The sequence below is a fragment of the Pseudonaja textilis genome, chromosome 3 (genome assembly GCF_049901715.1).
Source record: "Pseudonaja textilis isolate UNSWEBS1 chromosome 3, rPseTex1.2, whole genome shotgun sequence".
Lineage (NCBI taxonomy): Eukaryota > Metazoa > Chordata > Lepidosauria > Squamata > Elapidae > Pseudonaja > Pseudonaja textilis.
The window spans coordinates 161,675,298-161,691,332 of record NC_141992.1 but is presented as its reverse complement, the minus strand read 5'-3'; the positions used below and the strand labels follow the sequence as shown (position 1 = coordinate 161,691,332).

Here is a 16,035-nt window from a genome sequence, read left to right as displayed (position 1 = left end):
GAGATGCCATCTAAATGCAGCAACAACAGTAAGAATTCAAGGGAATTATTCATACTCCTTGTACCTATACCTATATGTTTTTTTTAAATAAATGAAATAGATGAAACCTAATATCCATTAATCATACATTCTTAGATAGTTGTCAGAATTGAAAAAAAAATGAGGAGTTCATTTCTCCTTCCTGCCACAGCATTCTTTTTTCTAGCTTAGCACTCAGCAAAGATAGAGAATTAAAATAACTGTTGTTTTAATCTTACACAATGTCCCTGAAATTGTGTTGCTCTGAAGTGGCTAGACAAAACTATTTAACATTGTTCAGAGTGCTGCTTTCAACTCCACAACAGGAGAAAATTTACATGGATTCAATACTAGAAGAAACATCCAATAAAGCAATGACCAGAACTCTGACTTTATCCCACTGTATCCTGAGATGAGAAAAACAAATGTGACTTCATTCAAACTGTGTCACTATTATTTTTAATAACTCATCATTTCACATGCCAACATTTTGAGGTCATTGCCTAAAAAATATTATTTCTCAGAGGAATTACCTCCAAAGAAATAGTTGCAGGATTTAATGTTAGTATATAGAGCAGTTTCAGTTTATTAGACCATTATTTTTCTCCTTTATCGAGCCCCAGATGCAGAAAAAATACACTTATATCGACATATAATACATGACTTTTTTATCCATGACTGGTTTTTTGTTTCTGTCTAAAATAAAAGGCACATTACTTTGATTTGCGTTGTCTTTCCTAAAAGTTGCAGTGCCAACTTCTTGTGACCTTTATCTCCATAAAAGTTAAAAGTAAAATGCATTGGATCAGTTTCAGCATTTATCTCAGATCCGGTAATATCCATTATCCATAAATCTGATATCTGCTGATTAATTGGAGAATATCCTGAAGAAGAGATCCTTCTTTTACCTAGAAATTAAAGCAATAATAATGACAACTATTACTACTTAATTATTAAATTCCACTGATTTCAAAGAATTATTCAGGTTCTTAATGTGTTATCAATAGGACTTAAACAAAAAGCTTCATTTTGCCAGAATTATACAACAGTGATGAGGTTTTTTTTTGCTATAACCATGACAACAGTTCATGAATAACACCTCATCAATATAGATAAACAGTTATCCTTTAAAGACTTAACATGTAATTCTCATTTTATCAATCTCAAATCTCAGATTTAGAACTCTTGATATCAGTTAGGTTTCACTCTCTTTCCTAAAGATAATTATTAAGAAATGGACAGCATTCTTTAGTGTCCTAATTTATTGTTCTCATTCAAGTAAGCATGTTCATCAAACTGTATCATCTGCAAACAGTATTTGGTATAATAATAATAATAATGACAGATGGCACTAGCAAATGGGTCCAATGAAATATACTTGAAATCAGGACATAAATAGGAACATGCTGTATGAGATACTAGTCTTTATAAAATTATGGCTACCAATGCTGAAAGGAAAAGCTCATTTGACACAATGGAAAAATAAAGTAGTATTTTAGATATTCCTATCATATCTCAGAATCTACAATCAAGGTTGCTATCATATAATTTTCTCAATTTAAAATCAGTTGTTCTTTATAAGTCTTGGAGATAAACTATAGATATCAATATTGTATGCATATTTAGCCAAATCAGAAAGCAAGCTATAATAAACTTTATTAGCTAATAAAAGGACCTACCTATGGTTTTAATCTCACAAACAGTGTCACAGATCCCCATATGAGTATCTAGCCAGTTCCAACATGGAAACACCCATTCTTTTTCAGAATTTTCTGATTTTTTAATGGTTACCATTTTTAAGTATATTCCAGCACCATAGCCTTCTCCATCATGTCCTACAACTATCTTTTTTAAATGGCTCAAGGAGACTGCCTCTATTAAAAAGGAATCCACCTGAAAAAATGAATTTGAGTTACATACAAAATGTGTACACTTCATAAAAATATAATGAATATACTTCTAGATAGTGAATCTTCAATCACATCAAATAATATTCAATGTTTAAATCCAGAGAGCTTCAACATAAATTTTATCTTAACAGTTAATGTAAGGTGCAACTCCTCAAATGGTTACTTATGCTGAATAGATCATTCCAACAAAATAAATTGCTGAAACCTGAAAGATTATAATTCTGGTATACACAGAAAAACAAACCTATTATTTCATTACTAGAAGAAAAACTATAGGAGATGTCAATTGGAAAGGAAAGTATAAAATAAGACAGAAATTGGGGAATGGTTATTCTGTGCAAAATTGAAAAGAAAACCAAAACTAAAATATGGATGTAAAAAAGACAAAACAATTTAGTAAAGCATATATGTGAAAGTGAAAATGTTTGTGTGTATGAAATGACTGTGGAGTACAATCAATGTTATATAGATTGATGAGTTTTATGAAAATTAACTGATGTGCCCTGTTAAGAATTTTAGAAATAGTAGTCTACTCATATTTGGAAGCATCAGGTTGCCAAGCCAGATTTGTCTAACATTATCAAAGGCAAATCTAAAAGTTTCCTTTTCTGATGTAATAGCCATGTAATAGCCTGCAAAAGTTTGTGTTTCTTGATCCATTTGTTATGGTGATACCTAAATAGTCTGTTTTTATTAGCAGACAAATAGAAACTGAGCATAGGACTTATAAAATACAGTAGTTTCACATGGAAAGCATTTTCCTAGAGTATCAAAATGATACTGAACAAGAAAATCTTTGTGAGGGAATTGATGTTGTTGTTAGTCATGAAGTCATGTCCGACCCATTGCTATTTCATGGACAATGTTCCTCCAGGCCTTCCTGTCCTCTACCATCCCCAGAGTCCATTTAACTTATACCAAAAACTTCAGTGATGTGGGGGTTCAGTGTACAACTGAAGAACTCAAGAAGTATCTATGGAATATTAGTTAATGTAACATGTTGATTTTTAAAAAATGAAAAAACCCAATGAACTGTTATGGGGAATCTTATGAAAGGATTGTTGTTAGTTCTAAGAGATCCCAAGACAAACCTCTTGAAGCAACTCAAGGAACTTTGATCAGGGAGTTGAAGGGAGAACTTGAAAGAACTTGAATGTTCAGGAAGAAAGAAGCGGAACATTGGGAGATAAAACTACCTAATACCGACAAGAAAGAAAAGAGAGTGAGAAATCATCTGCCAGCCAGAGCAAGAGACTGAGGATTTAGGAGAAAATATGCCAGTCAGCATAATTATTACTTTCCAATCTCTAAGTAAGAAAAAGAAAAGGATAGCCTTGAAGTTGCAACATTTGCATTTAGTTGACATGCTAATCTACACACATAACAAGGCAAGACTGCCAAAAAAGAAAACAAAAACTTGACATGTAGTAAAGAGTAATAGTAAAGAATGCTTTATTTTACAATGGTTTTTCATAGGAAAATAACTCAAGTTTTTGAATCATTTTAAGTCTGTAGTTACCCTTGCTGCCTCTCATGGGAAGGGAGGCTGGAAGAGAGAGAGAGAGACTAGAGGACAGAAAATGGCTACTTAGTTGTAAGCAAAGAAAAGATTTATTTTGCTTTGCTGGGTTAATAATACAGAAAAACTAATCTGAAGAGCTGTTTTGAGTTCTATATGTTAGCTCAATTAATTAAACTCATCAAAGTCTGTGACAAACTCCCCAATTATTATTAGCTTTGATTGCTTGGTGCTCAATTCAATATGGCTAGCACAAAACTGATTGCTTTCCTTTCCTTTGCCCTGTCATTTCATGATATTTTCCCCTTTGAAAATGATGCTTGATACTCCTGCTGCGCCCAGCCTACAATATAACAGGAAGAAAGAAGTATTTGCTCTGCCCCATGTAACAAACTTCAAGTAACTACATGAATATAAGAGACTAATACTTATTTTTATTCAAATATTTGTTATTGTGTTTTTATTATTATTGTCTCTTAAATAAGGTAGGTATTTTCTTCTTTACCTTGTTCCTTTGAAATTTTTCTCCTTCAATAAAGGAATCTTGAAGCTTCCGTACACCTGTATCTCCTTGTGCACCATAAACTGTTATATAAATATTTGCAAATGTTTCTGATCCCCAGAGATCTCCAGTGTGTATAGAGACTACATATTTGTGTACTGAAAAAAGAAGCAATATTAGATGAACAGTGCTCATTGCACTGCATTGCTTTATATATATATATATATATATATATATATATATATATATATATATATATATATATATATACACACACATATATACATATATATATACATATACATATACATATACATATACATATACATATACATATACATATACATATACATATACATATATATATATATATATATATATATATTTTCTGAGGTTCTCGGTTTATATGTGGATCTTTGGTTGTTCGGGTTTTCCCGCGTAAGATTCAAGTATCTAGGCAACGTTTCGATGAAGTCTCATTCATCATCTTCAGGCTTCTGTCTCCGGCTCTGTGCTTCTCAGAGTAATGGAGATTGCAACTGCTTCATCCTTTTAACTGCCAGTGGGGGTGGGACTTGATTGGTAGGGGTTTGGCTGTGTTCTGATTGGTTGGGGGTTAGCCGTGTTCTGATTGGTTGGAGGCCTGTTCTGTTCAGGTGGGGGCTTGGTTGTGCTCAGGTTAGTCTTAGTTGCTGGGGATTTGAGCTGGAGAGTTGTGATCTGGCTGTTTGGCTTCAAGTTCGTGGTCCTGCTGCATCTTCATAGTGGGTGTCGGTTTGCTTCATGTATGGCTCAGAGGGTTTGAAGTGGGTAGTGATGCAGCTGCAGTGCAGCTTCTGGTCCATGGTCGTTTCTCATTTTCTGAATGGGTGGGAGTCTGTTTTCTACATGGAAGTGTGGTGGTGGCATCTTGTGTGGCTCTTATGGGTGTGGGTCCGGTGTCCTTCTTCATGTTAGGTATTCATCTGTTCATGAGGGCAGGTTTCCAAATGGCTGGAAGGCGGGAGGTGTCATCTCGTTTGTTCATGCTGTGTGGGCGTTTTTCTATCTCTATGGCTTCTCTGATTATTCTGCTGTTGAAGTGTTCGGTTTTGGCGATAATTCTGGTATTTTTAAAATCAATTTCATGTCCTGTGGCTTTGAGGTGTTGGACCAGGGAGGAGGTCGTTTCTTCTTTTTTGATTGAGTTCTTATGTTCTTCAATGAGTGCACTTATTCTTCTGTTAGTTTGTCCAATGTATGTGGTAGGGCAGGCAGTGCAGGGGATTTCGTATACTCCTTGGTTTTCTAATTCGATTTTGTCTTTGGGGTTTCTTAGGATGGTGGATATTTTTCTGTTTGTGCAGAATGCTGTTTTGATGTTGTGTTTTTGGAGGATCTTGCTAATTTTGTCTGTAGTGCCTTTTATATATGGGAGGAGGGCTTTGCCGTTTTCTTGTTCTCTGTCTTGGATTTTGGTTGGGCTTTCTTTTTGGATTAGGTGGGTAATCTTCTTTCTTTGGAATCCATTGGCTGTAAGTACGTTGGTGAGAGTGTGTAGTTCGGTTTTTTGGTGTTGTTCATCGGCTAAGCATTTTGTTCTGGAGATGAGTGTCTTGGCTACGGAATTGATCTGTGCTGGGTGGTGGTGTGAGAGTGCATGTAGATAGCGGTTAGTATGTGTTTTCTTCTGGTAGATGGTGTGTCCTAGGGAGCCATTGGATCTTTTGTATACCAAGACATCTAGGAAGGGAAGTTCTGAGAAGCACAGAGCCGGAGACAGAAGCCTGAAGATGATGAATGAGACTTCATCGAAACGTTGCCTAGATACTTGAATCTTACGCGGGAGAAAACCCGAACAACCAAAGATCCATATATACACACACACACACACACACACATACACATATATATATATATATATATATATATATATATATATATATACACACACATATATACATATATACATAAAAACGTACCTATTTCAATGTGCTAACAAAATATGCTTTGTTCAACCAAAAAAAAAATACTCAAAAGAAAACAGGGATCTTTCATTCAAATATAGTACATAATTCAAATAAAATTGTGAGTGTCACCGATTGGAATGGTAGCCAAATATTGCCATCAAACATTTTGAAATGAAGAATTCATGATTAGAAAATTATTGTAGTACTGTATTATAAAATTGTTACTCTCCAACAAATGGATTAGGAGATCTGAAGTTAAGCAAATAATCCTACAATCATATTTTCCTCCATCCAAAATATTAGCGGTTCTGTCTTTTTTGAGGCTTGAAGTTTCTTAGCTGTTGGTATCTTGGACTGAGTGATTGATGAAACCCTGATTATAGTTTCTCTGTGAAATATCCTACATTGAACAAAAGGAGTTTTGTTTTCTTCTCTAACCCACACTATATGACTTAGGTATTGTTACCCTGTCCCTGGATATATTACTGAGCTTTCCCCATTGTTGATCTATTTCAGATGTCTTAACATCTGGACTTTCAAAAGGCAACTGGACTTTGGTTTTTTTCCTTGAAAATGTTTTGCTTCTTATCAAGAAGCTTCTTCAGTTCTGACCAAATGATGGATAATGGTAGTATTTATATTATTTTCAGTCATCTAGACATTAGTACTCTGAACACCAATTGTTACTCTGTGATGACCCAGGGAATGGTACAAAGAATCACACAAACAGCTGGCAGTTCAAACCACCCCTTTATTGGTTCAAAGTTCCCCAAATGCTCCCACATTTCTAGCAAATCTTGAGCAGAATGATAACAAAACCCCACACAAACCTCAGGAAGCTTCTGGCAGCACTGTCTGCACCAAGGCTACTCAGCAATAAATCCAAAGCTTTTTGGCAAATCAAGGACAAATCGAGAAGTTCGAGTAACAAAAGAGCCAGGTAATCAGTCCAGAATGCTCATAGGAATGCAAGGACTCTTGGCCAATTCAAGAGTTGGCATGCACACTTCAGAAACTCAGCATTTATTCCAACAAATGCCCCTCTCCACAGCGTCTCATTCCCCCAGTGTGCCTTGTGAAGATGGGTGGGGCACTCTCCTCACATGTAGACTGCTCCATCTGTGCTAATCATGCCTCCTCTTCACTCACCAAGCTCTTGGAGGAGAGTGGTCCTAGCTCCTCACCTGAACTCTGTCCCTCATGTTCCTCCTGCCTCTGTTCCTCTGTCCCTGAATGCCTTACTACTTCAGAAAAACCTTGCCTGGATTGACTCTACCCTTCCCCAGTTTCCTCCAAGGCCAGTGGAGCCACCCTCTCCATGTCTGGCTTTTCTTGTTCCAGCTCATCTTCCCCCACAGATTCAGATTCCAATGGGGCCATGAAAAGATCTCTGAAAATCATTGAAGCTCTTGGAGGTTTATTTGTACCCCCATGGTCACCTGAATCAGAGTGCAAATGATTGTGGAACTTTCTAGAGACTACTGACAGAACAAGAGATAGGTGGTATTGTATTGTAGATAGGAAATAGGTGGTGTTGTATCTCTCCCCTTCTGTTCAGAGTGGGATGTTTGGAATAACAGAATAACAGAACTGAACCTTGGGAGGCTTCTAGTCCAACTCTCTGCTCAAGCAAGAACCCTATGCCATTTCAGACAAATGATTATCCAATTTCTTCTTTAAAACCTCCAATGTTGGAACAACCACAACTTCTGGAGGCAAGTCAGTCCACTGATTAATTGTTCTAATGACCTTTTCTGTCCAGAATGGCCATAGATTCAGGATAGCCATATTTTGGACAGAGAGGACCATTTGGTGTGAAAGAGTGGTCAAAGAGGTCATCTATATTAAAACTGAACAGCTTCTGTCAACAGAAGGGGAAGAATATGATATCAACTGTTTCTTGTTTATAACACAGTCCTTTCAGCAGTACCAAGAAGGTTCCACACACTCTGATTTAAGGGTACAGATAAACCCTCAAGTGGCCTCAACAACTCTCAGAGAGCTAACAGACCAGATGATTGTAAATAATATTCCATTTCCCACCATTCAGTCAGGACTGAAGAAGCTTCATGAATGAAAAGCAAAATGTTTTTAAAGGAAAAAACCCCAAGAAAGTCCAGTTGTCTTTGAAAAGCATCTTTGGGACAACCATGACCTGGATGATTGAGAATCTCCATAGACATCCATCTCAGATTTTTTTTTTATCATTTTCCATTTTAAGTCCACTATTTGCAGTGGCTATCAGGGAAATAAACATAACTTCAAAAATGCAGGTTGATTCTCTTGTCCATAGTATCTGGTGAAATGTGAGAAGAAAACAGCTCATGCAAATCTTATTTATTCTTCTCCTGATCATGATGAGTTAGAAAAAAACCCTGGAGCAGATTTGTGGGGAGAATAAGAGAACCAAAGCTTTGTATTATCTTAGCAAAACTTTTTTTGCTAATGAAAATCATGCTATAATATTGTTTATCAGAAGATGTGAGCTCCTTCTAAATTTGAGAATTGTATTTTGAAGCTCATAAATACCTTCATATGGCATCTGCAATGAAGAAAAGGCATGTGTGTCTTAAAAAAATACTCAAATACTTCACAAAATGTTCAGCCTCAAAGCCTGGCAATAAATTCAACATAATTAGCAACTGCCACCTGCTGCCCATGTTTCTCTGTAGTTCTCACTATTGAGGACATGGAAACACTATAAAAAAAAGCTATTCATAGTCCAGAACCAATCCAATGGTTTCACAACAGCACAGTGGTGCCAATATTATAATGGAATATCATTGCTATAATCATTTGCTGTCCTACTAGCAAAATACTCAACAAATATAATCCCTGGAAGTGAAAAGAAAAGATTGGAATGACCATGAGAAAACCTACCATGCGCATGTTCACACATATTTATTTAAAGCTTTTGTGCAACAAACTTGTAATGTCACCTAGTCTACTTTATTTTAACTTTTATGGGAAGTTCAAGAAAAGTGAAAAAAAATGTTAGGTTCCACTGTGGTTCCATTAATCTGAACACAGACATTGATCATATATTGCCTCTGCACTAGAGTTTGTATATGACATCATCATAAATAGATATGGTAGCTATTATTTGCCAGGTATTATTTTTAGCTCTGTTGTATGCCACCCAGAGTAACAAATGGAGTAACAAGGAAGGACTTTAGTGATTGGAAGTTAAAAACAAATATGAGATACCTCTGTTCTTTTTTGCTGCTGTTGGTCCTTGTTGAAAACTAACAATAATGTTCATAGATTAGGATAGCTGATACAATGTATATTATGATTTCATTTTATTCATTCATTTCATTAAATGCATTGACTTATTTTCCTTTCCACACAAAGACATGTATAGACATACACATGTGTTTGTAAAAAAAAAAAGAAATAAGTCAATGTATTTAGTGAACTAATAAATCATTTATGAAGCATGCTGAAAAATAAATCAGTATTTTAAACTCTGGAAATCAACCCAAGCAATTATACCAACAATTGAAATATCAATATCAAAAGAATTCAAAAGTAATCAGAAAGTAAACTAGAGGCTAAATCTAATTCTACTTCTTCCCCCTTTTTTACCTGATAAAGTTTTCTGGTTTTCATTCACTACAGGAAATTCCTTCACCATATCTTTGCATTTATGGCTAAGGGAGAACCAGCAGTTGCACTCAAAGTTCACCTCTTGACTAGCATGTAGCTCTTCCATTTGCAAAGACTTCAAATGCCAGCCCTCAAAGTCTACCAAATCATCACAGCTGATCCGAACCTTGTATACATCTCCAACATCTCTCGATTCAATCTGAAATTAAGGGAAATGGAAGAACAAGGTATCAACAGGGGGAAAAACATGATTAAATTCAGGACTTTTTTTTGTCCAAGAAGCAGAAAAGGTATAATAGAGTATATTGCAGACAATCCATCTCCCATCACTTTGGATACCTAGCATCCTCACTAAATTAAATTTATCATTGACTAGAAATAGTGAAGACTTTCTAGCTACAAATACAATTATTTATTGCATTTATATCCTGCATTTTTTCCAGGAACTCAAGATGACATATATAATACTCTCTCCCAAAAGTTTTCAAAATAAGGAAGGGGTATTTGGCCTGACAGACCACAGACAAAAGACATATTTTCTCTCATTTTTCTGCAGATATATTTATATTGATTTATCCCATTTCTTTAATGCCTTTAGAAGTTGTTTTTAAATGTCTGTGCTAAAATATCTGTCTTTTTTTTTACTACATTTCCCCACATTTTTACAAGCAATTTTCTCTAAGTATTTTATACTGGTTTTTTTTCTAATTCATTTTTGTGTGTGTATATGTGAGTATAAATTGTATTGCAAAAGTTGGAAGGTTATTTATTTTGAAGATATGAGAGATTCAATTTGTATATGGGCTTAAAATATAAAAGTAGATCATTAAACTTAGTTTGCACTAAAATGTCAGTCAAATTAATTGCTTATCTGTCCCTACATATTGCATGAATAGGAATAACCATATTCAGTGAAACACGGTTTAGGTCACTCAAAGCAGTTATGCTTTTTTTTAAAAAAATGTTCAATTTAACCAAGTTTATATCTTTAAAATTATATTTCCTTTTTATTTTAACAGATATAGGTCCTTCTGTGTTATTAGTGTTTAGATGCTAGGTCAAAAGGCTCTGTTGTGACCTGTTGTGACCTTCTTACTTCCATCATGAATGTCACTTTGTTGTTGCTGCTGCCTCGAATGGTTAAAAGGTCAAGAAAATCAATGCAATGCCTTTTACTCTTCATTTTCTTCCTGGATTTTTCAATTTACATAGGCAGACAGACAACTGATAGAGAATAATGCAGAAATTAGATGTGGACAGAAATAGGAAAAATACACTTCCTAATTACTTTCCTATCCTTGTCAATAGCATGGACTACACAGGGAAAAAAATCCAATTTCCTTGCTGCTATATCATCAGAAAAGAGACCACTCTTTCCTATTTTTTTTAAAACCTATGTAATGGAATAATACAACGTGTCTTTGATTTTCTGTAGGTGCCCTGATTACAAAAAGAACTGGTGGAAACTATCTCCTAAAATAGCTTATGATCTGGATGCTTAAAGTTTTCAACTGTTCACTTAAAATGATTGAGAAAAAAAATCTTCCAGGAGGAAGATCCACAAGTTCACAACTAAATATAAGAACCTCCTTTAAAAAATCCATGCAAGATTAATATGAAATCAGATTGCAGATGTCATTGGGAACATTGAATCAAACTACCTAGTTAGTGCAATAATCCAACACTAACAGTCTACACTGGGTAGCTTCCCCTTAAACACATCCAGCAATAGAAAACCCACCATTTGTCTTGAGAATTGGTTCAACTGTCAAGCTTCGCTTACAGGTTATGGATTTTTTTTTCTAAGAATCCATCATTTTGTTCAATTTTTAAAAATATATAAAATTAATATAACCACTGTATATTCCAGATTAAGAAGTTGACCTTCCATTTTATATTCTTTCAGGTATTTAAAAGTGTTAACATATTATCAGTTGTCTTTCTTTAATGCTACACCTTAAATAGCTTGTTAAAAGTACCTCTGACATTTTTACTTTTTCAAATACTTTGTCGAAACCAATACTGCATATGTCTATAGTTACTCCCACAGTCTTCAAAAAAAAATTACCTATCGGTAATCAAAAACATGAATATGTTTAGCCAGACAAGATTTGTTGTTGACAAAAACATACTGAATTTTGGTAATTATAGTTTTCAAGTTGCTCACAGGTTTATCTTTTTATGGCCTGCTCTAGAAACATTATATGTTGATGTAGGATGGACCAATCTTTATTTCTTGGGATCGTCTTTTTTCATTTTATGAAGATAGGTTCTCTTATTGTTGTCCAGCACTAAATTGTTCTCCAATTTTTTCCAAAAGAAATTTATTTATTTATTTATTTATCTATCTATCCCCATCTTTATTATTTTTACAAACATCTCAAAGTGGCAAATATATCCAACACACCTTCCTCCTCCTATTTTCCCCACAACAGCCCTGTCAGATAGTTGGGCTAAAAGAGAAAATCATCCAAAGTCATCCACCAAACTTGCAGCCAAACCATCAGAAAATCTCTTCAGCATAATAGGATATCATTCATCTGACTGTGTGAACTGAAATTTATTCAGATAAATAGGAAATCCCTTACCATGGTTGAAATTTGGTGGAAGCCAAGAAAGAAAAATTATCTCAATGACAGACAAAACTGAAATGCATTCAGTAACAATGATCTGATGTTATTTGTTATTTTTTATACTAGAGACCACACAATATTGCTCACACCTTATTGCTAGGTCATCACTGATCCACAATGTTGATCCAACTATTAGTTGAAAACCTGGTTCCTATATGGCATAAAAATCTTTTTTACATGTTTCAATTCATGGGTAACAATCTTGATATCACCTCAACTTTTCAGGAACGTGACTTAGATTCTTGCATATTTACACAAAACATTACCTAAATCAGGTCTAGTCACTTATGCACTTTGTCTAAATCAACTAATGTACATCAATTTTCTTTCTTACATTCATACACTTTTCAAAGACATCTAAAGAGCAAAAATAGAGTATGTCCTGAAAATCCCTTGCTTGAGATAAAGTTCCACTGCACTAGGGTTTTTTTTTTTTTTGTACTTTCCCATTCAAAATTCAATAAAGCATTTTCCAAGACATAATTATTAAACAAATCCCTGCAGTTTTCACATTCATTTTTTTACCTTTCGCATTTAGTTATCAGGCGCAGATGTGGACTTCAAACAATTCACATAGTTATAGTTATTATTTAAGCAAATTGCATCTACGTACATTTTAATTATTCTTCAGTTGTTCAGTCTTAACTATTTTAAACATGCAGCATTAGAATAATTCAACATTTTATAGGATTTGAAACATCTTTCCATTGTTTTATTGGACACTAATATTACAGTATTTGTTTAAGTTCTGTTCTTTGATATATCATATATTACTATCATTTCCATACGAAGTCACCCTTCTAGCAATCTCTCACTTCAATTTCATCCCAGGTGTTTTATTTGTTTTTTAAAAGTTGCCTGAATGTCCTCATTTAGATTTCTTCATTCACTTCAAAACAACTTTTTATTTCCATTAATACCAGTTTGCGTTTTCTATATTTCTCTTAATTTTAGCAGTTCCTTCTTTTCTTTGATTGTCTTTTTTGAAACATATCTTTTTCTCTCTATATATACATTATTCAGTATCTTTTGCCTGATCTTATTTTGACACGAGGCATGATGACTTCTATGACTTCTTTTCTTTCTCATCTGGTCTCTTTTACTTCATCATTCCAATAAGTATCCCTTTCCTCCATCAACTATTAGCATGACGGCAGACATTTCTGTAGTACTTTGTAACAAATCTTTACCCTTGTCACAAGGACCTTCTACATCCTCTTAACTTACAACCATTTTCCATTCATTCCATTGGTAGACTGCTTTTATTTTCTAATACTTTTTAAAGGAATTAAAATTTGACCCTGTAGCTTTGAATGAGTGGCACAGAAGACCATACAACTATGAGGCTGGCTAGTCCCATGTGAACACACTCCAATCATTAAATGGCCATCTTAAGATATATATTTTTTTCTTTTTCACATTTTGATGCTTGTTATTATTCTATAATTTAATGTTTTAAATTCTAATTTAATTTTAATGTTCATTTTTATACACTGCTTAATTTATTGATTACGAATAAGTATATTATATTGTTTACCACCCAGAATACCTCTTTGAGAGAGATTGGCAGTTTAGAAATATGAAATAAATAAATTAGATAGATGATAGATAGATAGATAGATTTTAGATAGATGATAGATAGATAGATAGATAGATAGATAGATAGATAGATAGATAGATAGATAGATGATAGGTAAGTAGGTAAGTAGATAGGTGGACAGACAGATAGACAGATATTTCCTTTTTCTATAGCATTCCTATTTTTACTTTAATTTTTTTACCTTCTTCCTCTACTTCCATATCTATTTTTTTAAAAGCTAATCTTTATACTATCACAACATATCACATGTTCAACATCTCCCATATCCTTGTGTTCTTCACTGATTCTCACAGTCTTTAATCATAAACTATCACATCAGTCATGCTTTTAGATTTATATTAATTACTTTTCTTGGGCCCTTTGGACATTCAAGGAAAAGTGAGAATAGTGATTGATGAGGAGCTGCTTAGAGAAAGGTCTTTTGTAAATATGCAGTCTCAATTGAAATCTGTTCAGACTTAATAGACTAGATGTAAATGGGATCTAGAAGATGGTATCTTTTTCTGTTTTTATTATGTTATAAACTGAAATTATCAAATACTCCAATTATTTTTTTCACTTCTGATCTAATGTATAGTCACATAGATGTGATTCATACTTCCTGCTTGACCAACTGTGAGAACAAACTCTCATTTCAGAAATTTTGTTTCTCCATTAGAATAAGCAAATCCACATATTCTATGGATGATTTATGCATTTTCAGAAACTATTTTGCAGTATTCCAGACATAGTTCATTTCATATTTTACACAGAACAAACAAACCATTCTGTCTTCTTCCTGGTTTTATTTCATCTGTTTGTATCCCACTTTTTTATTATTTTGCATGTACCTATTATGAGAAAGAGGAGTCTGGCAGACTAATCATCTAAAGGGATTATGACCTCCCATTCATTGGATGTGATTAGGCAGAGGCTGGATAGGCACCTGTCAGGATAGCTTGGTTTAAATTCCTGCACAGAGGGTCTTAGACAACAAAAGTTAAACCCTTTCACTTTCTATTTCTTAAAGATGTTACTAATGCCTGCTTTTCAGCTAATCAGTATATTTTTAGGAGCACAATAATGTTGCTCGTAGGAAACTGGCTGCTATGGGGACCTATTTCATCTATAAAATGTCATAGCTTGACACAACATTTCTTTTTATCGAGATAAAATGATTTATACTCTCTGCATCAATTCTTTTCTAGGATATTCAGTCTCAACTCCTGGGTAAGTTTGTGTTTTTATTTTTTGATCAGATTAGTTTATTTAGAATAATGTACTGGGCTTCTTCTTCTTCTTCTTCTTCTTCTTCTTCTTCTTCTTCTTCTTCTTCTTCTTCTTCTTCTTCTTCTTCTTCTTCTTCTTCTTCTTCTTCCTCTTCCTCTTCCTCTTCCTCTTCCTCTTCCTCTTCTTTTTTTGCACAAATGATTCACAAGACCTGTTTGAAATCTCAAGCTTTCTTAAAAATAATGATATTTGTGGAAATTGATGTTTGTCTTTGCAATGTGGCAGGTTCCTTTGGAATTTCCCTTTAAGATGTCAAAAGTAAATTGGGAAAGGGACAGCCTGTATGGGAGTTACACAAGGATGTCTAGCAATGTAGACAGCTTTAAAACATACTTAGTGATATCAGTGGATGTCGCAGGGTTGCAAATAAAAAAAATTGCAAAAAGGGACTGAAACATTTTTTAACCCCAGAAGAGTGAGATAACATATAGAAATGACTCAAACATTGACCCACCAGGAGAAAGGGGTACAGCATACAAGTAGCCCTCAACTTACAGTCACAACTGAGCCCAAAATTTCTGTTGGTAAGTAAGACAGTTGTTTTTCCCCATTTTACAATCTTTATTGCCACCAATGTTAAGTAGTCACTGAAGTTGTTAAGTTAGTAACACAGTTATTAAATAAATTTGCATTCCCCACTGACTTTGCTTGAAGGTGGCCAAAAGTGATCACACATCCCTGGGACACTGCAACAGTCATAAATACACGTCAGTTGTCAAGCGTCCAAATTTTGAATATGTAACCATGCTGCAATGATCAAAGGGTGGAAAATTTTCACAAATCGTGTTTTTTTTCATTGCCATTGTAACTTTGAATGGTCACTAAACTTGGTAAGTTGATTCCTGTGAGTTGATTTTTTTGTTTGGTCTAGTAGAGCTGACAAATATATAAAGTACCCCAAAAACTCAGAAAAGAGTGACAAAGCTCTTGCAGAGATTTTAAACATGCACTTGGTTTTTCTTGAAAGCACTGGATTAAAGCAAATATCCAATTCACTAATGTCCAAACATGCCTGAGATTATCCTG

General features: G+C 34.3%; 1 protein-coding gene across 2 annotated transcripts in view; it reads right to left on the bottom strand.

Moving 5' to 3' along the window:
• RP1 (RP1 axonemal microtubule associated) overlaps nucleotides 1–16,035 on the bottom strand; it is a 198,798-nt gene that overhangs the window by 49,733 nt on the left and 133,030 nt on the right. For both annotated transcript variants that reach the window (XM_087931244.1, XM_087931243.1), the window contains exons 33-36: nucleotides 9,487–9,706; nucleotides 3,953–4,107; nucleotides 1,698–1,911; nucleotides 736–926 (exon numbers count right to left, since the gene is read on the bottom strand). In XM_087931244.1, the coding sequence (XP_087787370.1) occupies nucleotides 736–926; nucleotides 1,698–1,911; nucleotides 3,953–4,107; nucleotides 9,487–9,706 (780 nt within the window). The remainder of the gene's footprint in view (nucleotides 1–735; nucleotides 927–1,697; nucleotides 1,912–3,952; nucleotides 4,108–9,486; nucleotides 9,707–16,035) is intronic.